The 25,166-nt window shown below is 36.0% G+C and overlaps 2 protein-coding genes and 2 long non-coding RNA genes across 5 annotated transcripts; 3 read left to right on the top strand and 1 right to left on the bottom strand.

Annotated features, from left to right (window-relative positions):
- The first annotated feature begins 1,506 nt into the window (after positions 1-1,506).
- Positions 1,507-4,233, top strand: LOC130718588 (trihelix transcription factor ASR3-like). Its single transcript, XM_057569196.1, has 2 exons — positions 1,507-2,464; positions 3,668-4,233. Exons 1-2 carry the CDS (start codon positions 1,672-1,674, stop codon positions 3,988-3,990), a joined length of 1,116 nt encoding a protein of 371 aa, XP_057425179.1. The 5' UTR covers positions 1,507-1,671; the 3' UTR covers positions 3,991-4,233.
- Positions 4,234-8,199: 3,966 nt separating this feature from the next.
- On the top strand, positions 8,200-14,115 carry LOC130720276 (peptidyl-prolyl cis-trans isomerase CYP21-4-like). 2 transcript variants are annotated; one of them, XM_057570901.1, is made up of 8 exons: positions 8,200-8,391; positions 8,849-9,010; positions 9,605-9,644; positions 9,894-9,941; positions 10,056-10,141; positions 12,663-12,788; positions 12,913-13,063; positions 13,445-14,115. In XM_057570901.1, the coding sequence occupies exons 2-8, from the start codon at positions 8,859-8,861 to the stop codon at positions 13,529-13,531; spliced, it is 690 nt and encodes a 229-aa protein (XP_057426884.1). In that variant the 5' UTR covers positions 8,200-8,391; positions 8,849-8,858; the 3' UTR covers positions 13,532-14,115. The 2 variants fall into 2 exon arrangements, with proteins under 2 accessions (XP_057426884.1, XP_057426885.1); XM_057570902.1 differs by having other exon boundaries at positions 8,854-9,010.
- A 4,427-nt stretch (positions 14,116-18,542) lies between these two features.
- Positions 18,543-20,243, bottom strand: LOC130718797 (uncharacterized). The gene is made up of 2 exons (XR_009012796.1): positions 19,768-20,243; positions 18,543-18,815 (listed from the first exon to the last, which is right to left on the bottom strand). It is a non-coding gene; the product is annotated as an uncharacterized LOC130718797 (long non-coding RNA).
- Positions 20,244-20,787: 544 nt separating this feature from the next.
- LOC130718798 (uncharacterized) lies at positions 20,788-22,028 on the top strand. The gene is made up of 3 exons (XR_009012797.1): positions 20,788-21,178; positions 21,701-21,764; positions 21,937-22,028. It is a non-coding gene; the product is annotated as an uncharacterized LOC130718798 (long non-coding RNA).
- Positions 22,029-25,166: the final 3,138 nt, after the last annotated feature.

Genomic DNA, 25,166 nt, shown 5'->3' on the forward strand with positions numbered 1-25,166 from the left:
AGTTCTTCTTAATGAAGATTTCGAATTTGAGGGAGGTTTTGGCTTGATGGCGAGATTAACCCTTAACGGTGAGGTGGTTCTTGGTCGCGATTACCATTGGTGAGAAAGACAGAGAACCAGGGCAACGAGTACTCGACCTTCTAGCTTAGGAGGGATAACTACCTTTTAAAACCACTGGTCATTGAAACACTTGCCTAAGCCCGATAGTCTTCCATTGAGGTGTTTTTTCGATTTCAGCCAACAACTGAACAACCTCTCCTCAGCCAATGAACAATCTCGAGCTACCATCTAGCCAAAGCTCCACCACATCATGTGTCCTCATTACATCATTGCGACGTCTCACTCCTTCTCTACCATCAATATTGTGCGCCTACGTGGAGGTTAAGGGTTCTAATGGGGAAGATGGAGGTTTTGGCATGGCTTTGTTGGGATTAATTATTATGGGGAAAACCTTAATTACTAAAAACCCATCTAACAAGTAACCGATAAAATATCATAATAGTTGGTTAAAAAACTAATAAATTCAATGACTATGAAGGGGTCATGCATCAGGCATGACCTAAACACTAATTCAACGTAATTAGGGGTGTACAAGACCCGGCCCTACCCGCCAACCCGTCCCGACCCAAGTCTTTCGGGAACCCGGCCCGATCATTAAAAGATGCCGGGTTAGGGTTGATCATTGAGTTATCTGGCTTCGGGTCGGGTCGGATTCGGGTTGACATACGGGCCACCCGGCCCGTCCCACATATATATTTTATAAAATTTTAATTTGTTATAATGGTCAAAATGTGATAGATGGTGCTCAAGTTTATCTTACCATGTGGATGATATGAAAATGTTTAACATCTATCTTACTAATTAAATAAACGTTGGTTAAAAGATGAACACGTTCATGCTTTAACAAGAGAAAATCATGTAATGCACATGTGAGACAAGTGAAGAGAGATCAAACAAAATGAGTGACACGTGCATATAGATCAAATAAAATGTAAACCTCTCAAGTGCAATAGATTATGATATAGATTATGCAAGAATTGGATCATTTCAAGCTCTTTCTTCTAAAAATAGTTCTCACTTGTAACCCTTTTAGTATGTTATTGTCTTTAAATTTTATAATTAATATTAAATAGTCTTAGATTTATTGTCCCTCGGGTCAACCCGGTTCCGTCCTACATAGACCCGTCCTAAATTGGACCCGCATATTGTCGGGTTTCTTCGGGTCTAGGGACGGGTTAGGGTCTAAGAATTGGCCCGGTCAATATTTAGGGCCGGGTTAGGGTTAACCAAAACCCGTCCCAACCCGTCCCTTGTACACCCCTAAACGTAATCTTCATCTATTTACCATCGTACCTTTTTATCATATCTTTTAATTTTCTCAATTTTATTTCATGGTCTAGTGTTATGGGTGAAATTGGGTATGAATTTATCATTTTCCCAAACACATTTCCACAAAAACAAATCTCACGCACTCAGTCACTATCCTTACTCACCTTATACCATCATTCCAATAACAACAACACCACAAGGCCAATAGATCATAACCATCAAAATTAACACACTCACACACAAGAAACAACAGTATAATATCACAGCACAACACAACACAACACAGTCATTCTTTCCTTCACTCACTCACTCACTCACCATATCTCATGCCAAATCAAAACCATGACTGACCCTTCCACCACCCCAATACCACCTCCACCAATCAATATCCCCGACCCCCACCACCACCACCACCACAACCACCACCTACCCCTCCTCCACGGCACCACCACCGCACCCCCATTACCCTCCTCCTCCTCCGCTCCCAGAGACTACCGCAAGGGAAACTGGACCATCCAAGAAACACTAATCCTCATCACCGCCAAGAAGCTAGACGATGAACGCCGCCTCAAAGCCTCATCACCACCACCACCACCAACAACAACAACAACCCCACACGACCCTTCCACCACACCAAGACCTTCCCCCGCTGCATGTTCCGCCGCCAGCAGCAGCAGAACAAGCGGTGAGCTTAGATGGAAATGGGTAGAAAACTATTGCTGGAGCCATGGCTGCTTAAGAAGCCAGAACCAATGCAATGACAAATGGGACAACTTGCTCCGTGATTACAAGAAGGTTCGTGACTATGAATCCAAATCAGAATCCAAAGATCATAACTATAACTTCCCTTCTTATTGGACCCTCAACAAACAACAAAGAAAAGACCACAATCTCCCTTCCAACATGGTCTTTGAAATCTACCAAGCCATAAGTGATGTTCTTCAAAGGAAAAATTCTCAAAGATTTATTACAACCACCACCCCACAACAACAACAACAACAACAACCTCTTGTCACATTAGTCACTTCAACACCACCACCACAACATCCACAACCACTTCAAGCACAACCTCTTCCACCACCACCTCCTCCACCACCACAACCGCCAGCTACCTCCATCACTCCGGCTGGTTCAGGTAATGTATAATTAATTCAACTATTCATCATCATTCATCACCATCAATGTGCTACACAGCTCACTTTTTTTAAAATTTAATTTATTTTCTTTTGCTTTGAACGATTTTTGGATGTTGTGTTGTGTGTGGGTTATCGGTCAAACTTGCAGGTTCTGTAAACCCTGCCACACTTAAATGGGACCCATTTTCATCTCTTCTTTTTCATATGGTACAGTCAGCTCCATGCTATTTTAATACATCTGAAAGGTGTGAGCGTTTTATAACCGTTTGATTAATCTGTAGAATTCATCAAATGGTGTATGTCGAGAAGAGTGAGAAGAGTCATGCCATTGGTGGTATCTTAGACCACGTTGCTCCCCTGCACAAAGATTCTGGTTCCCATAATAAACTCAGGGAAATTAAAATGCTTTGTTTGATAAAATCACTTTATTTTTAGGTGGATTAATAATATTTTGACACATATTATGAGTGAAATTTTTCTAAAACACATCTCATATCATATTATTATAAAACCACTTTTACTTAATATTTAGTTACAGTGATTTAGATAAATACTTTGTTTGCAAGTATAACATTTGAAAATTAAATTACATTGGGAAAAATAAAATAAATTAATGGTTCTAGTTCTAGAGTACAATCATGGAGACCAGTGTGTGAAAGGTACCTCCTCATGATTGTCATGGATTTTGTGGGCTGCCCAAGACAATAGATTCTAAGGAGCTTAATCCCTCAGGGTGTAATCATTAACATAATCCTTAATCCTTAATGCTCCAAAAGTTCAAATCTTACTCCAAATTAAAAAATATAATGTTTGTCAGATTCAATCTCCACGTAGCCAATGCTTTGACCAATATTATCTCAACCATACTCATGCAAATTAAATACTCATTGAACCATCTTCACATTCTATAGAAATGTCTACTTTTGATGAAAGCGTCATTTTTAATTCCATGCTTAGTCTTTGTCACATATTATAAGTTAATTTGGGACCATATTCTCAGTAGTTAAGAAGTCATGCATTCATCGAAGTTAGGGACTGTAATCGTGCTACTAAGATCATACACCTGACTTTAGTGAATTCATGATTCATTGACAGTAAGGAATCCAAATTTGCTAATTTAATCTTTCATCATTTTGATTCAATAATGTAACTCTAACATGAACATTTGTGTGACTCTATATTGGAACTTTGTTTGATTGTAGAGAAAACAGAATCATCAGGGTCAGAGCAAAGTGATCAGGAAGAAAACAATGGATCAGAATCATCAAAACGCAGGAAAGTGAGGAACATTGGTTCAAGCATAATGCGAAGTGCATCGGTGCTAGCAAGAGCTCTGAGGAGTTGTGAGGAGAAGAAGGAGAAGAGGCACCGTGAGATGATGGAGCTGGAACAGAGGCGGATTCAGATGGAGGAGAATCGGAATGAGGTTCACCGACAAGGCTTAGCCACCCTTGTCACAGCTGTGTCCAACCTCTCTGGTGCCATTCAATCATTCATTAATTCTCAACGCCATGGCCAAAGATAAAGAAGAAGAAAAAAAGTCATATTATTATAGTATTATTTATGAAGCCATTCTTTCTCTACCACTTTTTTAAAATTCAATTGGAGTCTAATATTTTTGAGTCAGTACTTCACTACTACCCATTAGATGCATGATACATGTTCTATTCTTTGATGGAGATCAAAACCAATTGGGTCATGTTGATTGTTTATTTGGACAATATTGTTGATCTGGTGATTATGATGTATATAATTTTAATTTTATTCATGTTTTACATTTGTTTGTTTCTCTAAATATAGATGGATTGATCTTGATTTTTTGATGAGATATGAGTATATGGTGTTTAGTTCATGAACTCTTATAAAATTGATTATGAATCCAAAATCAATTTTAGGGGAAAACTTATCTATGTTTTAGCATTGATTCTGAATTAGAGAAAACTTGATTCAAACATGTTATTGGTTGTTGTATGTAATAGAATAATGAACTCTGTTTGTGGATCAGCATCACAATTGAATTTGGTAAAATTTATTATAGTGAAAATGAGTTGAAAGTAAAATGATGTTTATGTTCAACGCAGAAACTAATCTCTATAGCTTCTACAAGATTGAGATCAATTCTTCAAAACGACTCTCAAACATTAATGCGCATGTCTGAATACATGATGAAAAACCAAGATAGGCAACCACAAAAACTAAAGAAAATTGCTTCTATTCACCTTAATTTTGACTCATCGTGATTTTCTTGTGCGTATTCAATCATATACAGTATTTTTGTTCATAATTGATTTTGGAGTTTCTTGATGGAAAACCAAACACACTACATATAAATATGCTACTAATTTTAGACATGAGGCTTTTATTTGTGCTGGTTTTACTTACATGATAATGCCAAATAATTTGGTAACACCAAATGGTTTTGATGAGGATTCTTGGGACATAAATTGGGAGAAGGTAAGGGTGTGCAAGTAACGAAGTATTGTTAATGGGGATTTGTTGTAACACAAAGAAAAGGGCATTGGATGCATGGGCATTTTGGGAATGGAAGATGGCTTTTTGGGGTACCACGGAGTGAAGGGGGAAAGGTGTTACTGACAAGTGTTGCAGAAGTAGGCAGAGTCCTCCATTTCTCTCACTCACTACTACTCACAAGGGGTACAGTCAAAGACTCTGAGTCAATTTTTCTTTTGACCACATAGGACACTAACCCCACCACTTTGCCTTGTGTATTCTCACTCCTCCCTCTCGTATAACGCCAAAACCATGATAGACTCTTCTCAATGATGCATTATACTTCCCAAAATGCCCCTCTTCGTCCCATCTCTCTCTCTCTCTTCTGGCTAGTACAGTCTACAGACTGCCTTTCCAGGCATCTTTAACTCACCATTCCCTCCTACTTTATCACCGACGCAATCCATTGCTAATTTCTCCAACTGAGTTACCATATAAATAGTATGTTTTTTGGCATTTACCTAATTATAGAGAACAGATTTGGATAGGTATGTTTTCATTGAAAATTCATCAGAATACAAGTTTGTATATGTATATAATGTGATATAGGAATAGGACTAATGACCAACTGAACAGAATTTTGTCACACTGGTGCTTTATTATGATTTGTGCGTATATGTTTTAATCTGTTTGATGTAGTGTACATTAGATTTACCTTGTTGATTGTGATCGTTAATATAAATTTGGTGATGAGTTACATCATTTTTGCTAACAATTTAGAGTATCTCAATTGACTCTCTCCTCTCAAGAGTTTTCCTAATTTAAATATGCTAACATAGTAACTCCAAGTTATATAGGAGTATTATTGTTTGACCTGGTTGAGAGGGACCAATTTAGTCTCTCGTAAATTAATTGTGTTTGAATGATGTAAGTCATCATCATTTATGCATTGACAATTAATATTAGCTTTGGTTAGACCGACACTAGTTAACATTGACGCATATGACCGGCACAAATATTTAAGAATTTATGTCAACCAAAGTCTATCGCGAGTTGCGTCAGCTTAAAGTTGACTAAACCAACGCTAATATGTAGGACTGGCCTATGACCGACACTACAAGTTAGCTTTGGGTCTTTTAATGTCAGTCTCGATGCCAAACCGACACAAAATCAGCTATTGCGTCGTTTTTTTCCTTGTAGTGTCTTTACTCATGTTCCAGACTACTTTTTTACATTAGTAGGAGATGAAAATAAATAACCTTGGGCTTTCATTTGTTTGTACCTTCGCCTTCATGGTATAGCATTCCCGACGAGGGTAGTCAGGGATGCCAGACGGCAACGACGCGAGACTAAGGGTGTAGATGGAGATGAGTTAAAGTCTAGGAGAACTTATAAAGAGAAACTTTACTGTCAGATCACCCAACGCTCAGCCGTGGGTCAGTTAAATGTGCTCGGACCAAGTTTATAACCGATGGTAATTTGACAGGTGACATATAGTGTCGGTGAAAATTGACGTTAATTAATGAATGGTAACCAGGAGCAGACTTGCCTGGTTAATTTACCCTCAATCATAATCGACTATAATTGTTGGAAAGCCGATACTTATTAGCGTCAATTGGATTTAAGTGGAACATAATTAGAAAAAACAATGCTTAAAGTTACTTTTGTGTCGGTTTGGTCGATATTAACTAGAAAAGTTTAACGTATGAGTGAGAGCTGCTGGTAATCTTTTATGCTAAAATGACATTTTTTTAGTGTGATACTTTCTTATGAGTATGACTTTTTTGATTTGTTAAATTGGTCACAAATTAAACTAAAATAGTCATGTGTCAGTTCATCTACGCGTTTGGTGGTTCGTATGAGTATGACTTATTAAGTATTTGACTTTCACAAATCATTTGTGATGATAATTGGATCATCTTCTTTTTTTCACCAAATCAAAATATAGTACTCCCTCCGTCCCTAATTATAAGCTAAAGTTGTAAAAATCACGCTTATTAAGAAAGTCTTAATTGATGCATTGATTTTCAAAAAAAAGTACAACTTTTCATGACTACCCATATTTAAGATAGCACTTTTTAATCATTATACTACTAATAGTGCTCCACTACCAATAATTGCAAGGATAAATATGTAAAAAAATATTAGCTTTTACAACTTTAGCTTATATTTAGTGACAAAACATAAGTCATAACTTTAGCTTATAATTAGGGACGGAGGGAGTATTAAATTTTAGGGGATAGATAACGTCCATTAAAGAGTAATAATGATACATTCTCCATCAATTTTAAACTAACATGTTTGTTAGATTTTGTTATAAGACCATTGTTTCTTCAAACACAAGCTAAATGAAGATGTTGATGTTGAAGATAAGAACAATGGCTTGGAATTGGTTGGGTGTGTGTATCAAAACACTTTTTGGTCACATTTGCTTGCTTCATGGAGAGGCCAAGTTTCTGTCCTTGATGAAGGCCTACTACTAGTAGTTAGCTCATTTTGACATTACCCAAGCATATGATTGGTTGTAGTAAAAGTTACATGATTTTGGTTTCAAAGAAACTGTCCTTATTAACATCAGAATTTTAACAATATAATTACTTTAATTTTATTGCAATTCCCCAAAACACAAGTGAGTAAGAAAGTTTAACTTTTATAATTACCTCTGGAGATTTTTATTTTATATCTAATTACAATAAAATAAAAGCTCTTAATTTTGAAAAAAAAAATCTTCCATATATTTATATGATTAATACAATGATTTTATTTTATAGAAAATGGCGTGCAAAACTATTTAAAAGTGTAACCTTCATAAATTACAATATGCATGCGAAAATAAGTAGTGACTAGTACAAGAGAGAAATTTTACAATTACTCTTCCCGTTTGAGAAAACAACTTAATTAAGCGCTTATGAGTCATAAGTGCTTATGTCATAAGTGTTTATTCATAAACTATTTTAAAAGGTTTATGAAAATAAATTGAAAATAAACTATATATAATCATAAACTCTTTTTTATAAGCTATCCTGAATAACTTATGAAAATAAGTTCAAAACAACTTATGATAGGACATAAACTGTCTGCATAAGCTCTCCCAAACATTGACATAAACAATTATGCTATCAGATAAGCTCTCCCAAAATTGATAGTCATATTTATTTATTTATAATTAATTTAACGAAATAATGTATTCTCAATTTTATTTTGGAGTATATAATTTTAATATATTATTATCTCCTATAAATAATATTTATAAATTCTCATAAAAAATAATAAAAATGACACAACATTCTTGGAAAAAACCCTGTTCCAAATCTCGTACCAAAGCTTCTCTTTTCATCTTCGAATCGAAACCAAGCCCTCATCATCATCACACACAAACGTTGACGTTCCTTCTGTAAATCCGGCATCGTTGCTTCTACGTCTCTGCGATCCTTCCCTGTTTCCTCTTCGCCGGAACTCTCACACGCTCTCGCAGGTTCCACCATCTCTTTTTTCTTCTTAAACTAGGAAAGTTAAGGTTTATTCCATTTTTGGGTTCTTATAATTAATGGGTATTCTTTTTTTTCCTTATTTTTTCTGAAAAATATTGTCTTTGAATAAATCGTAGTGGATGCAATTGCCTCCATATTTTTGGATCTTAATTTGTCTATGATTATGGGTTTGTCTTGATGAGTTTGAGAGGGAGTTTTTTTTTTTCCTATGGGTTGGACATGATTGTAAGGATTTATAGACATGTTGAAATTTTCAAGCTTTTTGAGATGGGGGTTTAAGGTTTAGTTGATGTTTGATTTGTTTAGTTATCAGGTTTGGATGATATTGGTATTGAATTAATTGTGTGGTTTATAATTTGTTGCTGTCATTATTGTATAATGATTTTGGTTTTGATTGAGTTGAAGTTTCTGACACTTGTTTTTGTTTTTGTTTACTGTAAGATTAGGGAAAATGGCGAGGATCAAACCTCAGGCTCTGCTACAGCAAAGCAAAAGGAAGAAGGGGCCGGCTCGCATAAGTCCCATGACTATGATGTTTTACGGCTTGATTCTTGTCTTGGTTGTGTTTTTCCTTTATGCTTCGTACAGACATTGGTCCAACAGGTTAGTGAAAGATTTCCCGTTTTAGCTGTGAAGGCAGATTCTTAAAACGAGAAATGATAAGTGATATATATATATATATATATATATTATATGTTATATATAAGTCTGTCCTAAATAGAAAACAATGAAAGATGTGTTAGAAATTGATACATGACTAGTTTTATCTAGACTTGTTGCTCATGAATGTCAGTATTCTGCCGGTTAAAGGAATGTCAGTAAATTGGATCTGGTTGCTAGAGTCTTTATTCTACCACTCTCTTTATTGAACCATAACTGTCCCTGTATTTTGTGGTGATTGAACCTTTAGCCTTATTCTGATGTCACTTTAGTTTATGCTCTGTCTCTGGCAGAAAAAGTTTGTTTGTTGAACATGTTCGAAAGCTTTTCCATTTTTCTATTGAATTTTAGTATGATTTTATTTCAACAAGATTAATTTAGATAAAATATAAGCATTAGTATTTTTATTACTGATAAGGACATTATGGTGATGAGAATTGATTTTTAACAGGATGGGTTCCATTTTATCATATAGAATTGGAACTTCAGAAGTGCATTATCTTGTTACCTAACTACTATTTTCTTACCTGCATTCAGGTCGAGGTTTAACTCAGACAATCATTTGTCAGTCTCCGAGGTACATCCTTAAATTCATTATAGAGGGTTTTCATTTCTCTGCTCCTGCTAAATGTTTAAATGCATTATATTTACTTGCTATCTAATCTGATACCGCTGCCAAGTTTTTTCTTCATTATATCTGACAAGTGTATATTGTAATTGAGTGTGTTTGTGTTTGAGTATGCCTATTGAAATAGGGCTGTTGCAACGACAATAGTTTCTTAACTTATGAATAGAATACTATCTTATTCAAGCTACTTTTTGTTAGGGTGATGCTTTTTTGGACGCAAGGAAATCTGATCTACCTGGATATGCTGTAAGTTTCATTTTCCAGATTGATGTAATTCCTTGTTTTTAACATTTTGTAATGAAGGTACATTATGATATGAAATTTTATCTTATAACTTGGTTTCCCTTTTCATTATTATAGGTTGTAAATACCTCTAAAGGCTCTATAGTAATAGAACTTCACAAGGAAAGCGCTCCTGAAGTTGTTGATGAATTCATTGACTTATGGTGAGTTTCTTGCACCTTGGCTCAACACTATTTTTCTGCAAATAGATCTTCTGTCTTTGATGGATTGAAGCATGATGTGCTATGGTTCAACATTATTTTTCTGCAAATAACAGTGTACGTCGACGAAAGTGCAATAAGATTTTTGTAGAGCATGATCCAAACCTATTAGCTATAGATGCTTTAATTTGTACGTGTTTCAAAGTCCACAGTGCTAGGTTAATTGTACATAAGCTGCACCGTGCACAAACATTTCACAAATTTAAATAGGTTCAGTTAAAATGTTGAGATTTTGAACATTGTTGTAATAACTTGTGGAATATTATAGGATATTATTATTATTGACTTATACTAGATTTTTAGTATAAATGAGAATATTATTAGGTCAATAAAAAATATTACTTACGACAGAAGCCATCTACCTACGAATAAAAAAGGGTGACTTGCATATGATTTTTATTGACTTAGAAAAAATATATGATCGTGTGCCAAAGGAAGTGTTGTTGAAGGCATTGGAAAAGAAGTGTTCGTGTAGTGTATATTTGAGTTACACGAGACATGTACGAGGAGGAAACTACTAGTGTGAGAGTTCCTGGGGCGTGACTAATGACTTCTCTATAAGGATAGGTTTACATCAAGGCTCAGCCTCAAGTCCGTACCCGTTCAATATGGTTTTAGACATGCTTACCAAGGATATATAGAAGAGCATTCCTAATTGCATGATGTTTGCGGATGATATAGTTCTAATTGAAGAATCATGGGAAGCTGTTAATTCTAAACTTGAGATTTGGAGAAAGATTTTGAAATCTAAGGGTTTCTGATTAAGTAGAAGTAAGACAGAGTATGTGCATTGCAATTTTAGTAAGACAAATTTGGAAGTACTCCCTCCGTTCCCTATTATAAGTCACTTTTTTTGAAAATAATTTGTTACAAAATATAAGTCACTTTCTAATATCTAGGAAGCATTAAATAATATTTTCCAAGTTCACCCTCATATTTAATATGAAAGAGATGATAAACTTTAGAAGTATTAACTTGGAGAGAGAAAATCATAGGAAAGTAAATAAGGGTAATCTAGGAAAGTAAATCATTTTCTTTACAAATTTATTCCTAATAACTAATTTTCTTAATCTAAGAGAATTAGTTATTTATGACTTATATATAGGAACAGAGGGAGTAATCTAGAAGTAAAACTTGGAAACCAGATCATACCACAAGTTTCACTGTTTAAGTACCTTGGATCTATTATACATGTTAATGGGGAAATTGACAGATTTTACACACAAATATCAAGCTGAGTGGTTAAAGTGGAGAAAAACATAAGGAGTTATCTGCAACCGCGAAGTACCTACCAAGCTTAAATGATAGTTTTATCGAATCGTTAAAGACCTGCTATCAATAATATTCCTCATAATCTGATGTTTTACTGAGCTCAATGACGCAGTCTGATCCATATATCTAACCTCACTTAGTGGGATAAAGCTTTTGTTGTTGTTGATGATGTTGTCGTATAAGATCTCCTATCATCTATTCTATGGTATCGAATGTTGGGCTTTAATGGGACAACATGAGGAAAAAGTTGGAGTAGCAGAAATGAGAAGGTTAAGATGGATGAGAGGTCACCCTAGAAGTGATAGTATACGCTATAATCGTATAAAAGGAGACATTGGGGCGACACTTATGATTATCCTGGAGAAGTTAACGGAAAATCGGTTAAGGTGGTATGGACATGTACAAAGAAGATCTTTAGAGGCACTGGTGAGAAGGGTTGATAACAAGGACTTTAGTCCTGTGAAGAAGGGTAGAGGGTGGCCGAAAATAACATTGGAAGATATTGTTAAAATGACTTCATTATCAATAATATCCCTCAAAATCTGGTTTTCGTTCGAGCGTTATGATGTAGTGTGGTCTGTATAACCAACCTCACTTAGTGGGATAATGTTTTTGCTTAGCATAATCTGATGTCATGATTGTTCAGTCTTACTAGTGTATTATATTCTCTCCTTTCTCCTCTAATTTACTAAAATTTCAACTGTAGTAATTATTGAACATGCTCTATAAAACCTGCTATAACATTTTACAAATTTGTATTTTTTATATGGAAGTTGCTTTAGTTTGTTAAATATGTGCGCTTACAGTTTCATGCATGTAGAGTTGCTTATGGTAGAAATATATGAGGTTTTTTGAAGCCATGCTGTGCGAGTGTGATGGTTGTGAAAACTGAAAAGTGAGTTAAGTTCTACCGAAGTGTTACTATATCTCTCAATATAACAATCCTGTTATAGCATCCTGAAATGGATGTATCCTCTGGTAGCTAGGAGAGCATGGTTGGTTATGGAAACAACACTTTCATGCCATGAATCATAACTTTACTGCTCAGTACTGCTCTTTGGGTGGGCTAATAGTTCATTAACTTTTGTTCGTATGAATTTGTGTTAATAGTGTCTTCACCATAAGTGGTTTGCTACATGAAATATGTTTTAATCTATTTATGCCTCCAACTTAAACTATAATTGTTCTGCAGTCAAAAGGGGCACTTCAAGGGGATGCTTTTTAATCGAGTAATTAAGCACTACGTGATTCAGGCAGGGGATGGCCAAGGAACAGGAACTACTGAAGATTGGAGCTTGAGAGGAAAGCAATCTACAAGGTTTTCTCATTCTTTTGGTTTTTATAATTCAAGTTTCTGATATATATATTCATAGACAATACTAATGATGATCTACCAGTGAGTTGCATGATTTTCTAAATAAGTGGTATTATGATTATTCTAGTATGAAACATGAAGCATTCATGCTTGGAACTTCCAAGGGAAAGCACACCAACAAAGGATTCAATCTTTTCATTACAACCGCACCGATACCAGATCTAAACGAGAAACTTGTTGTTTTTGGACAAGTGATCAAGGGAGAGGATGTTGTTCAGGTAACTGAGTTTTCTTTAATCTTATTGTTGTGTCTGCAATATTGTGGGTGGATTTTTTTTTTTTTAATCTTGTTCCTTATTTTGTCATGTCTTATTTCTTTGTAAGTATCTATAATTAAATTTTGCAACTTAGTAATAAAGACAATAAAAATTATAGAAGGCTGATACCATACTAATCTTGACATGTGTATGAATGGAGTATATTCTGAGATTTGCTCATATTTGGACTTTCGGTTAAAAATACATCAAGCTGTTTCAATATCAGTTGCATTTCTGAGAATGAGAAATATGTATGGTTTTTAAATGCTGCAAATTATGCATAATCAACATTAGAGTTTCCTGATTAGTGTTGATATTGAAAGTTGCATAACCCTGTGCCAGGAAATCGAAGAAGTGGATACCGATGAACATTACAATCCAAAGATATCTATTGGTATACTTGACGTGACTCTCAGACAGAAGATCTGAAGGCTCTCTGCTAGATCAAGAGCATAATGAGATCTCATACTTTTCATATAACCTGGTTTGGTGCTCCGTTCAAATCTTTTGTACAGGGATGATGATCCTTGAGAATTTCACATGGGGGTAACATGTATCAAGTGTCTGAGCCTTGATGTTTGTTTTAGCTATTGCATTCTTAGTTATGAATAGTATCACAGATTCACAGCGATTATGTGCAATCTCATTCTTCTTTACCTCTTTCTCTCACTACTAGTATGCTTTTCTTTTTGAAAAAGAGGGTGGGCGGGGTTTTGTCTAGGCGGGGGTTTGCAACGTGCTTGTAAGGTTTGACTAGATTACATTTTCTTATTTTCTCTATATTTTAACATTACTCTTCATTTGTAACCTCAATGAGATCACACGATCATCACCCTACGAACTTCATTTACCTTTTCTGTTACTTTTGATGGTCAATTTGGTGGTGAGCCAGGATGGTGAGCTTTGTAGCATTTTCTGTAATCATATTTCCGTTCTGGTGATGAAAGCCATAAGTCCACAACCATAAACTACAATAACTTGGATGCTGGCTTCTATAATATTTCTGTTTAAAACAGGGCATTTATCATATTTTCCTTTACACAGTAATTGGTCTTTTTTGTTGATAATAGTAGCAATAATGGCCTTTTTATGGTTGATTTTCTAGGAAATTTGTCGCTGAAGATGAAACATTAAAAACCAATATCTGCATGATTGAAATAGAATGAAATACCCAAGTTTACCATAAAATTTGGGCTCAAGGTAATGCTACTTTTGATAGCTTGAGTCAGTGCATATTTGGTTACATATTGAGTACAGAATTTGATTTACATTCATGTAGAAGTCATGTCCTATAGTTTATAAACTTACATCATTTTACCCCATTCTATGACGTAACTAAACAACCACATTGTGGCTAGACATATAGAGCGTGAAGTTTGCATGATTGAATATTTGCGGCCGACTCGCTTACATGTGACCTAATAAATGAATCTAGAATATGTACGATATCATCTTAGAATTTCAGATTGGTTTAACTTTTCTCAAAAAGCAAACTCAGGGATGTTGATTACTCTATCATTTTTAAGACGTATTTTGATAATATCTCTAGTAATTGTGGCTTGGTTTCATTAAGTCTTAATTAGGGGGAAAATGGTTAGGGCTACTTAGGGTAGTAGTTCCCCAACTCAAAGATGGGCCGAAATATTGTGGTTCTGATATGTGTTTTATTTATTGTGATAGTTTTTTTTTTCTTTTTCTATTTGGGTCACAAGTTCTAATAGGTTTATAAGCAAAGGCTTTTCTAATAGGTTCCCCAACTCAAGGCTTTGTATTGGACTCAGGTGTTTGCTTTATTTTTTTGGAATTGATTATCCATTCTCATTCTTCTTGCCTTGGATTCCTGAATTCTGAGTTGCAAAGGTTGTCTGACCATGAGTTATTCAAGGGACCCAGCAGACGGTTTTTGAAATGCTAGTTATGTCGTGGTGCAAAGGGAAACCAACGTAGGTATGAAGTAAAATTTTCACATTATGTTTGGATGAAGGTAATTTGGAAGGAGTGAAGTTGAATTGTTAGAAAGGGAAATGAGTGAAAAGTGGTACCTTTGTCTGTTTGGGAGAGGGGTGAAATAGAGGGGGATGGAAAACTTCCATAAATGCCAAGAAAATGGCTAAGAGAAGAACTTGAGGTAAATATACATCATGATCCTTTTCACTTGGCATTATTTGTCATGATTTTTATTTCTTGGTTCTACTTTCTTATCTGTGACGGTACTATATCAACATCAACATTTTTCAACATTACATTTTTTATCTGGACTTCAGTTAATAAATATCTTATTGGTGAGAATGCACATTTATTTTGTTGTGATTCAGGAACACATATATATAGAAGTAAGATGATCATGGATCACAATATTGTCTAGAATAGGTTAAATGAGGAAGTTCTTGTGATGAAGGTGACATATTTATCTGCAACAGAAAGAATTGCTCTCGTCCAGGCAAATCAGTAAGTTACAATCTTTTTCCGTTTACGGCCTACCAAATTAGTTACCGGCTTTGTTTGGTGGTAAGTTACCAACAATATCTGTCATCAGTAACTTATTGACAGCTTGGTTAAAAACTTTTAACTATCGGTTATCGACGAAGTGTTTAGCGGCATTAACGTGGTCACAGGCAACTTGACGGAACCGAGTTATTGCTCGATGACTTTTGACTGTTACCGACAACGAGTTTTCTTTTAGGGTTTGTAGGACTGGACGACCCAATCAACAAATCTAGTTGATCTACTCCGATACGATTTTAGAAAAGAGTGATAGTTAACTATCATATAAAAGAAATATCTGACCATATATCTAGTCAATATATGAGACTTCTAACCAATGTGCCAAAAGAATATGAAATGCATCTATATAAGCGTGTGTTTAGATACCATTTAAATTAACATCAAAGCACATTTAGACAATCTATAAGATTAATTTATGTTCACTTTTTACCTCGTGAATGTTAGCACCGGCCGGCATGTATCCAAACATACCCTTAATTATGCTAACATTGCAGTGCATATCATTATACCCGAGTAAATTAGCATAATATGTACACTTATGCTATTTGTCTCAATGGATTGTAACATGTGGCAAAGCATAACCTTTTGAGAAAACCTAAATAATGTGAAGAATATATAATTTTGTAATTTTCCAAAAACTGGTATTATTGGTGTTAAAAGCTAGCAGTGTTAAAAAAATGGTTTCAGGATTAGATTTTATAAGTATAATACAGAGTTAATTAAGGCCGTACTCAATAATTCTCGATAATCGACTTTTAACATCATCATTTAGGTCAGACGTTAAAAGTTTTGAAAACCACAAACATTTTTCTAATCTTTCAATAAAAGTCACTTCAAGAAATATTACATTTTAATTATTATCATAAAGAGCATGTAAAGTGAGATTTTTAATTTTTCACATAAAAGAATGATCAGTTCTTCGTAAATCATATAAAAGGTTTAATTTAAAACATAAAAACTTGTTTAATTATTTATGGTTCAATCACTTCTTCTCAAAGCTAACAAAAACCACACTACTAAGAATTGGAAACAATATACTTGTTTCTGCATTTCTTTTTTCTTGTAACCCACTTTAGCATAAAAAGCTTAACAACTTTAACTTTCTGGCATGAATAATATATTCACATATATGTTGTATAAACAAAGCACAAATGCAAAATTTCATCTCCAGAAAACATCAACATCCAGAATGTTATAGTACGTTAGGGGCGCCAGCCCAATGAGATTTTAAATTCTCTGTCACATTTATTTATTGTTTTTATAGGCCATCATCCACCAATACCCAATTCTTAGTGGAATTTGGACTTGGAAGAAAAGTGAAGAATCTCACAAGAAAGTAGAGAACACAATCACAATTGAAAAAACAAATGCCAACCATCAAGTTTTGACGTGTTGATTGCTCACTTGAATTCTTAATTATGACTTATGAGAGTAAAGATTCAATTCTTACTCAAAAGAATGAAACACATTTTATGATTGGTCATTAACTATTTATTCTAAGTATTCATAGTAAAAGAATCAATCACTATTGTCAGCCGCCGGGTCTAGAAAAAGTAATGCCCTATAACAATGCGAGTTAACTCCTCCGCAAACGGAAATTAAGTCAACATGCTTTTATTATAACTTGATCATATAATGTCGACAAGCAACCACCACTAGATCCCACAAATTATTCTAGTTTAACAATTAATTCTTTTTTGTTTGGATTTTACAATCCCTTAAAAGCCTTGCATATTTTTTTATAATTACTGAAAAGTTTCGCGTGCCATAGTCACATCAAAACTTGTCCATCTAAAATGTGTTTTTTAATTGAAAAGTTGAGGACTCGTGCTCTCAAATCACAGGTGTAAAGAAGGTCTTGTAATTGAAATTTGTTTTCTTAAAACGAAGATTATAAAGCATATCAATGTAGGACAAGGAGTGTCGCTATTACTTTGGTTATTGGATGCCCTTATCTAATTAATTTGGGTTTAGCCCCCCATATATAAAAGGATTTTGTCTATATTCACCTAATTTTGTTCTTTATATGAGATAGTGAGACTCATTGTATGAAACCTGTGGCAAATAATCTAGATGAACAATAACCTGAGTATTTGGCTTAATACTAGTGGATGTTAAATGAGGAAAGCAAATTTCAAATCTATGACACTCATAGTTTTCTCACGGTGCATCCATCATTATAATTACAGTACAACTAAACTGACGCTAATGACGTAAAAATGACGCTAAGCACAATTTATCAACAGTGTCTGATCTCACAGCACGATAACTTGATTGAAAATAATATTGTCAATTTTTTCTGAAACTACTCACTTGACAAGAAAGTCAATGTTAATCGTTCAAAGTTAGTGTAAGGTTCATGACTGATGCAAAATTTTAAAGTTTAGCATTGGCTAGGCTAACGCAAATTAATGATGAGAATGTTAATTTAGTTGACGAGTTAAAGTCATTTGTTTCCAGCTTGAGGATCTTTGAATTAGTGGATATCGTGCGAGCAAAGCTCTTTCATTATGTTGTTATGCAATTAGGCACTACAAGAAAGCAGGCATTTAGCGGCCACTTTTTTGCGGCGGTTTATGCAACCGCCGTCGCTCCTATTTAAAACTTGGCAGTTTGCGGCGGTTGGTCTTGTCTGCCGGTAAATGTTTTATGCTAACGGCGGTTCCAACTGCCGGTATCTGTTTTTTAAATCCAAAATCCTCAACACGCACGAAGAGAATTGCAGTTCCCTCTATTCCAATCTTTCACCAAGACCCTCATACCTCTCTCTGTGTCGCTCACAAACCGTCTGTTTTCCGTCCTCTCCACCATGGTTGTAACACCCCGGTTTCTCAACTGAGGAGTCACATTAGTTACCTAACAAAATCTAAGGACTATTTCGTAATCCTAAGAAAACACAATATATTTTTTTCCTTTTCGAAACAACTGAACATAATTGAATATATAACATAGACTTTATTCAACAACCCGTTCCCGACATAATAATAATAGTGTCTTACATCATCATGAACAAGTTTCCAAAATAAGTACGCACACTTTAACAGTGGCGAAATAAGGTTTAAACAACAGAGTTTTCATAAGGAAAAAGAAACTCAAACATAGTCCACCAAAAAGGGAGAAGCAACTGCTTCATCCACCTCTACTCGACCGCCCACGATCACGGTCTCCGACTCGAACAGCTATGCTTCAGCGGAAGGCTCACCATCGCCTAATAGCGTTAAGCGCCCAAACAACAAATAGCAAATAGAAAAGGGTTAACTCCATACAATTATCATGTATGAAAGAGAAAATCATGCTATTCAAATTTAACTACCTATCATGGTAAATAAACCAGCAACATAACTAAACTCATATATCAACAACCTAATCATATAACATCAATTCGGATATCGACAACCTAACATATAACATCAATTCAAATATCAAAAACTTCAACAGTATAATATCAATTCAGATATCAATAAACCAATAACTAAAATCCAACAACATAGGGTCAGGTGTTAGTTCCCTATAATGCAACTATATGCTTCTACCAAAATGGATCGATCAGCAACGTCTCTCAAGACGGGACAATCACGCGGGACCACACCCACCTCATTGCCACTTTACGCCACTCCGGACGGGACAATCGCGTGGGACCACACCCACCTCATCGCCACTTTAGAACATCTCGAAAGATGGGACAATCCCGCGGGACCACACCCACGTCATTGCCACTTTATAACGCCTCGAAAGACGGGACAATCACGTGGGACCACACCCACCTCATCGCCACTTAAGAACCAAAGCCTATATGCCAAGTCAGTCAACAACAATCCCCAAACCAATGATTAATTCAGAGTAACCACATGTTATTCCTATTATCAACGAACATAACTCAATTCAATTGCATACCAACTCAGTTCAATGACAGAAACCAGTAAACGGCCGAAGCCTCTCAGAAAACGGAGACACACGTCTCAATAAGTTTACTCGGCCGAAGCCTTCAGAAAACATTTGGCACAAGCCTCAGAAACAGTCAATATAAGCAAGCATACAACATTGCAAGCATAATAATCATAATCCAATGCCAATCAATATAAACATCTTCATCTCAAACGCAGGCAGTGCGATAAAAGCAGGCAAGACTCAAAGACACTCTAAAACCGAGTTACCCTTACCTTCGTGAGTAGAAGTTGGGCATGGAAGTTGTGAACCTTGAGGCCTACGCGTAGCAACGAACAGAGCGACGATCAGGCAAGAACCGGAAAAAATCAAATCTCTTCCTTTCCTCCAAGAAGTTCACGGCCGTGTGTGTGTGTTGTGTGATTTTTTTTTTTTCATTTTTTGAAGTCCTATTTATAGGAAATTGAAAACGTGAGAAAATGATTATTTCGCGATTCCGATTTTTCCTACTGATTCCAACGTATTTTAGACACGATATTCTTCCCGCTGAATCTTCTAATTCTTCAAAGAAATATCAGTATGATTTTTGGTTTTCGAGGCTTGTTTTTTAATGTTTACCGGCTTAAAATGCACTTTATGCACTTTTTGATTTTGACCTCGGATGCAGAAACTTCCTTCTGAAGAAAGATTTGGAACGTCGATTAGAGTGGGCGTACGCGTGTGGAATCTTCGTTTGAAGCTCCGAATAGAAAAAGTCTTCATCGTAGGTTAATTTAATAGCTCTAGAAAAACCAGGGATTCAGTTTCGGCAAACCTCCCGGTATCGGAAATGAGTGTTCGTAAATTCCAGGGTTTCGTATCGAAACGCTTATTATGGAAGGATTAAGAGAAGTTCTAACATTTCTCTGAAGATTTTTGGAATTAGTTTCCCATCGTGTCTTTAAGTGCAAATTAGTCGTTTACTAACGGTTTTGCCCTAAGGCAGAAATGAATGAAACTCGTGCCGTAGCCTATAACGACTATGTTACTATTCTTAGTCATTTCCTGAACTTTCCTCTTCTTAATATTAATCCAAACATTAAACACGAGTCAAGTTCCTCTCACGCTTACACAGAATCCTATGCGTGAGCTGGAAATCATTTATCTATTTAATTCTAAAATTTTGGGTCTTACAATGGTCCTCTCTACCATGTCGTCTTCTCCATCTTCATCCTCTCTCATCATAACGACACAACCTTCTTCTACAAAACCCTAAATGTTAGGTTAGGTTCACCCCTATCGACCTAAGCCACCATGGCACCTGTGGTTCGAGACCCTCTCCTCACCGTCGACCCATCAGTAGCCACGACGCCATCGAGCTACCAAACTCAGCCACGACAAAACCTACAACCAATTCAAACTCGATTCTCCTCCCTCGGCTAAGCTTCATCTCCGTTTCGTTTCTCGACGCACATCGCCACGCTCTGTCTCGCATCATCTCCATGGTAGGTTTCAGATCTATTCTATGGAAAATTGGTTTCCCATCTTCACTGTTTCGTGTTCATGGTTAGGGTTTCGTGATTCCAATCACAAGATGTTGCAGAACCCTCTTGCGTCATCTCTCTTTGCCCCTTCCAACAACGCCGATTCTGCAAAAAGCTCTTCGCTGACCACGCATTGATTGATTTTCTCCTTCTTTGTTTTTGGGTAATTTCGCTTTTCTCTACATGCCGATTCCTCATTTCTGTTTTGTGATTGAAGTTCTTTTTCATCAATGCGTTGTGAATAATTGTAGGTCTTTTGTGGTTCTGCTTGTGTGTTTGTTTGCGGTGGGGCACTTGATTGTGCTTGTTGGAGTTGAATTTTTCATTATTTGGTTTCGTTGTGGAATTTGTTTCTGTATTTCGATTTTGGAGATCTTGAGTTGGCTGTTGTGTAATTTTAATAGCTGAAATTCAAGGGTGTCTGTATTGGCTCCTCCATTTAGAAGCATTTTGTAGATGTGCATCTAGGGTTCAACCGAACTGGAGTGGTGCAGGGCAAATTTGTTTGATTGGTAGAGTGATATTTGATTAGTTAGTTGTTTGTTGAGTCTTCATTGTGTTAATCCTTGATTGATAAGTGCCCCCAATAGTTTTTCTGCATTGTATCTCTGATGTTATTTTCTATCATTTAGTAGTTTTTGAATTGTTATGTGTGCTTATGTTTTGTTTCTTGGACTGTCTACAGTGGTGGCTGTTCTGGTATGGAAACGTATAATGTTCCTGAAACTAGAAACTCGGATGCTTTCTTGGTAATTCCTTTTATAATGTTTTTGTAACTTCTAGTCCCTTCAACTTTGATGTATCAAGATTCCTTTAATGATTTTTTATATTCTTGTAACTATAATCATTTTGTATGTCTTATCACTAAGGTTGGAATAGGATGATAGTGAATAATGTTGTAACTCTATCATTTTGACTTAGGTTGAAGCTGCTGATATAAACTCGCACTTCCCAAGCTCAAATCTTGAACAAACTGAAGTTGAGTAATTATTATAAATATTTGTATTAAGCTCTTCCTTTAATATAGCTCTGTTTTTTGGCAAATAGTAATTTCCACAAGTCTATATAATGTAAATCACTTCTGTACAATTCAAACTCAAGAAATAACATTCATAAATTATTCTTCCAACTTACTCTTTCATGGTCTATTTCCAAATGTGTTGGATGAATATGGTTCTTCTTTGTTTTATAAGTAATATGATTAACTGTTTTTATGCTTCTTATAGACTTAGGTGGATTCCTAGCTAAACATATATAAACACCTAAGCTTTATTATGTATGTGTAAAGAACAATGGAATAATAAGAGTATTTTTTTCTTTGGGCATAATTGACATGCTGGAGAAAAAGCAGTGAAAACTGGGTTTTCTCTTTCTTTCGAGTTGCTGATTTGCTTAATTTTAAGAGGAAGAGCAGAGGTAAAATGCACAAACTTCATTTCTTGCCAAGGACCCTCATAAGCATTAAGAGGATCCTGGAACTTGCTTTCTCTGTTTGTTAAGAATTTACTCATCTGTTATGCATTTTGCTTTTTCTATCATTAGAGGTTGGCAGGTTGCGTTACTTAGTGTATGGTTGGAACTTGGAATTGATTTCTTTTATACTTAGTGTTCTACTACACAATACTTATGGAAGTATTTTGGTTTGTTTGAATGGAGTTCTTGTGGAATAACTTGTTTGGATCAATTTATTATGTATGCAAAATTAGAAAGCAGGTTGAAAAAATTTGCAATTTTTTTTTGGCTTAAATATGTTGGAGGTCCCTCTAAAATAGGGGTCCTTTGGTTAAGGCCCCTACAAAATATTTTGGGTGGAATAAGCCCCAAATGTGAAAATAATATATAGTGATAAGCCCCTGCCGTGAGGTTCCGTTTAATTTTTGATGATTCTGCAAACGGCGCTGACGTGGATTATATTTTTTGAAAATAATTAGGGTGCCACGTAAGTAAATTAGGGTTGAAAAGAATAAAAAAATAAAAACTCAAAAGTAAAAAACCCAAGTAAAATCCCCAAACGTACTTGGGTTTTTATTTTATTTTTATTTTTTTCAACCCTCATTTACTTATGTGGCACCCTCTTTAATTGAATAATTTTCACAAAATATAAACCACGTCAGCGCCGTTTGCAGAATCATCAGAAATTAAACGGAACCTCACGGCAGGGGTTTATCACTATATATTATTTTCACATTAGGGGCTTATTCCACCCAAAATCTTTTGTAGGGGCCTTAACCAAATGACCCCTATTTTAGAGGGACCTCCAACATATTTAAGCCTTTTTTTTTTCAATTTTCTGGAGACATGGCGGCGGTTGAAACCGCCGTTAAGTTCACCAAATAAATAGCGGCGGTTACAATCGCCGGGAAACTCTTAGATTGGATGCGTTTATGTATTGATCTTAGCGGCGGTTACAACCGCCGCAAACTATCTTGGGACGGTTTGCGTGGCGGTTCCGCACAACCGCCGCTAAAGCTCTCGCGACGCTCAACTTAGCGGCGCTTGGCCAACCGCCGGCAGATATATTTAGCGGCGGTTTTAACCGCCGCCGGTCCCACTTTCAACCGCCGCTAACTGCCTGTTTTGTTGTAGTGAGGGATGAATCATGACATTCAGGCGTGGACATAAAATATTGCTCTGAATCCTCTGATCCATCTCAAAGGTGCATATAACAACACGATGATGACGGTACTGCTCATCTAACTCAAAGACCCTCAAACAACAAATATAAAATTTAGGCTTAAATAAGTTTTTGGTCCCTAACCTTTACTAAATGCTTGGTTTTCGTCCCTCGCCGGAGCAAAGGTGGGTTTTAGTCCCTAACCTTTGCCACAAGATTTGGTTTTGGTCCCTCCGGAGCTCTGGGTCAACGCCGGAGCTCCGGTGACCCATGTGGCATGACCACGTCAGCTCAATGAAGTGACGTGGAATTTTTTCCTTTTCATTTAAAATATAAAAAAAACTTAATAAAAAAAAAGCATAATCAAATAAAAAATTGTCAACCTCCTCCTCCTCTTCTTCTTCTCCTCCTCACCAATCACACTCAAAATCCCATAGCCAAAAGCTTAAACCCAGAATGCAACCCAACCTCCTTCTTCTTCTTCTTCTTCTTCTCCACCATTTTCTTCTTCTCCTTCCCTCTCACAACTGCAGTAACAACATAATGCAACCCCACTGTCACACTTCTCATCCAAACCCTGCATTGAAGAGTGAAGACACAGATCTAACCCCAATCCACCAACAACCCTAATTTCCTTTGCGATCTCGTTCTGGAAGAAAGGGGATGGGTCTTCCTCGTCTTCTCTGGAGCCACAAGTTCTAGTGAAGGTTCAGATCTGGGTTGGGGGAGGCGATTGATGGGGGAAATTTGATCCTAGGGTTAATCGGCATGTTGTTGAACGGTTGCTGCAAAAAGAGGGCAAGAAACCATCATGGTGAGGTTGGAGCAGGACGTGTTCTTCCAATCTTCCTCTTCAATTTTGTGTTTATAATTATGTTGTTTAGGATTTTGTTACTCTTCTTCTGAATGGTTTTCTAATCCTCTTCTTTGCATTCTTGGATCTTAGAACATGTCTGCGACAGCTTCTTGTTGGACTTGAAGTTACTGTTTCTGAGGAGTTCTTTGTGATGGAATGCTTTGTGTTGGCATGTATATTGTTGGTATTTTTGTGGTCCTGGGTCGTGCTAGCTTTTGCTAAAGTTGGGTGGGATTTTTTCTTGCTGGTTTACTGGGTAATTGTCATTGCACTTGCAGGTCTATGGTTTTTTGTGTTGGGGTTGGGGAAGTAATTAAATGGGTCTTTTAATTTAGGTGAGGGACTAGTTTAGGTTAATTACTGAGTTAGTGGGTTATTTAATTACTGAGTCAAGGGTTTTTAATTACTGAGTTAATTTTTTTTTAAAAAAATAAAAATAAAAATAAAAATAACATCTGGCCTCATTAATCCCATGTGGCATTGCCACATGGGCCACCGGAGCTCTGGCGTTGACTCAGAGCTCCGGAGGGACCAAAACCAAATCTTGTGACAAAGGTTAGAGACTAAAACCTACCTTTGCTCCGGCGAGGGACGAAAACCAAGCATTTGGTAAAGGTTAGGGACCAAAAACTTATTTAAGCCTAAAATTTAACTCATCCTCTAAATTAGCATTGTCAAATA

Source organism: Lotus japonicus, chromosome 5 (genome assembly GCF_012489685.1).
Source record: "Lotus japonicus ecotype B-129 chromosome 5, LjGifu_v1.2".
Lineage (NCBI taxonomy): Eukaryota > Viridiplantae > Streptophyta > Magnoliopsida > Fabales > Fabaceae > Lotus > Lotus japonicus.

Bases quoted from the DNA above. Each gene is read 5' to 3' on its own strand.
- LOC130718588 (XM_057569196.1), top strand. From the start codon at position 1,672: ATGACTGACCCTTCCACCACCCCAATACCACCTCCACCAATCAATATC. The intron at 2,465-3,667 runs GTAATGTATAAT...GTTTGATTGTAG, and splicing joins CATCACTCCGGCTGGTTCAG to AGAAAACAGAATCATCAGGG.
- LOC130720276 (XM_057570901.1), top strand. From the start codon at position 8,859: ATGGCGAGGATCAAACCTCAGGCTCTGCTACAGCAAAGCAAAAGGAAG. The intron at 9,645-9,893 runs GTACATCCTTAA...ACTTTTTGTTAG, and splicing joins ATCATTTGTCAGTCTCCGAG to GGTGATGCTTTTTTGGACGC. The intron at 10,142-12,662 runs GTGAGTTTCTTG...ATTGTTCTGCAG, and splicing joins GATGAATTCATTGACTTATG to TCAAAAGGGGCACTTCAAGG.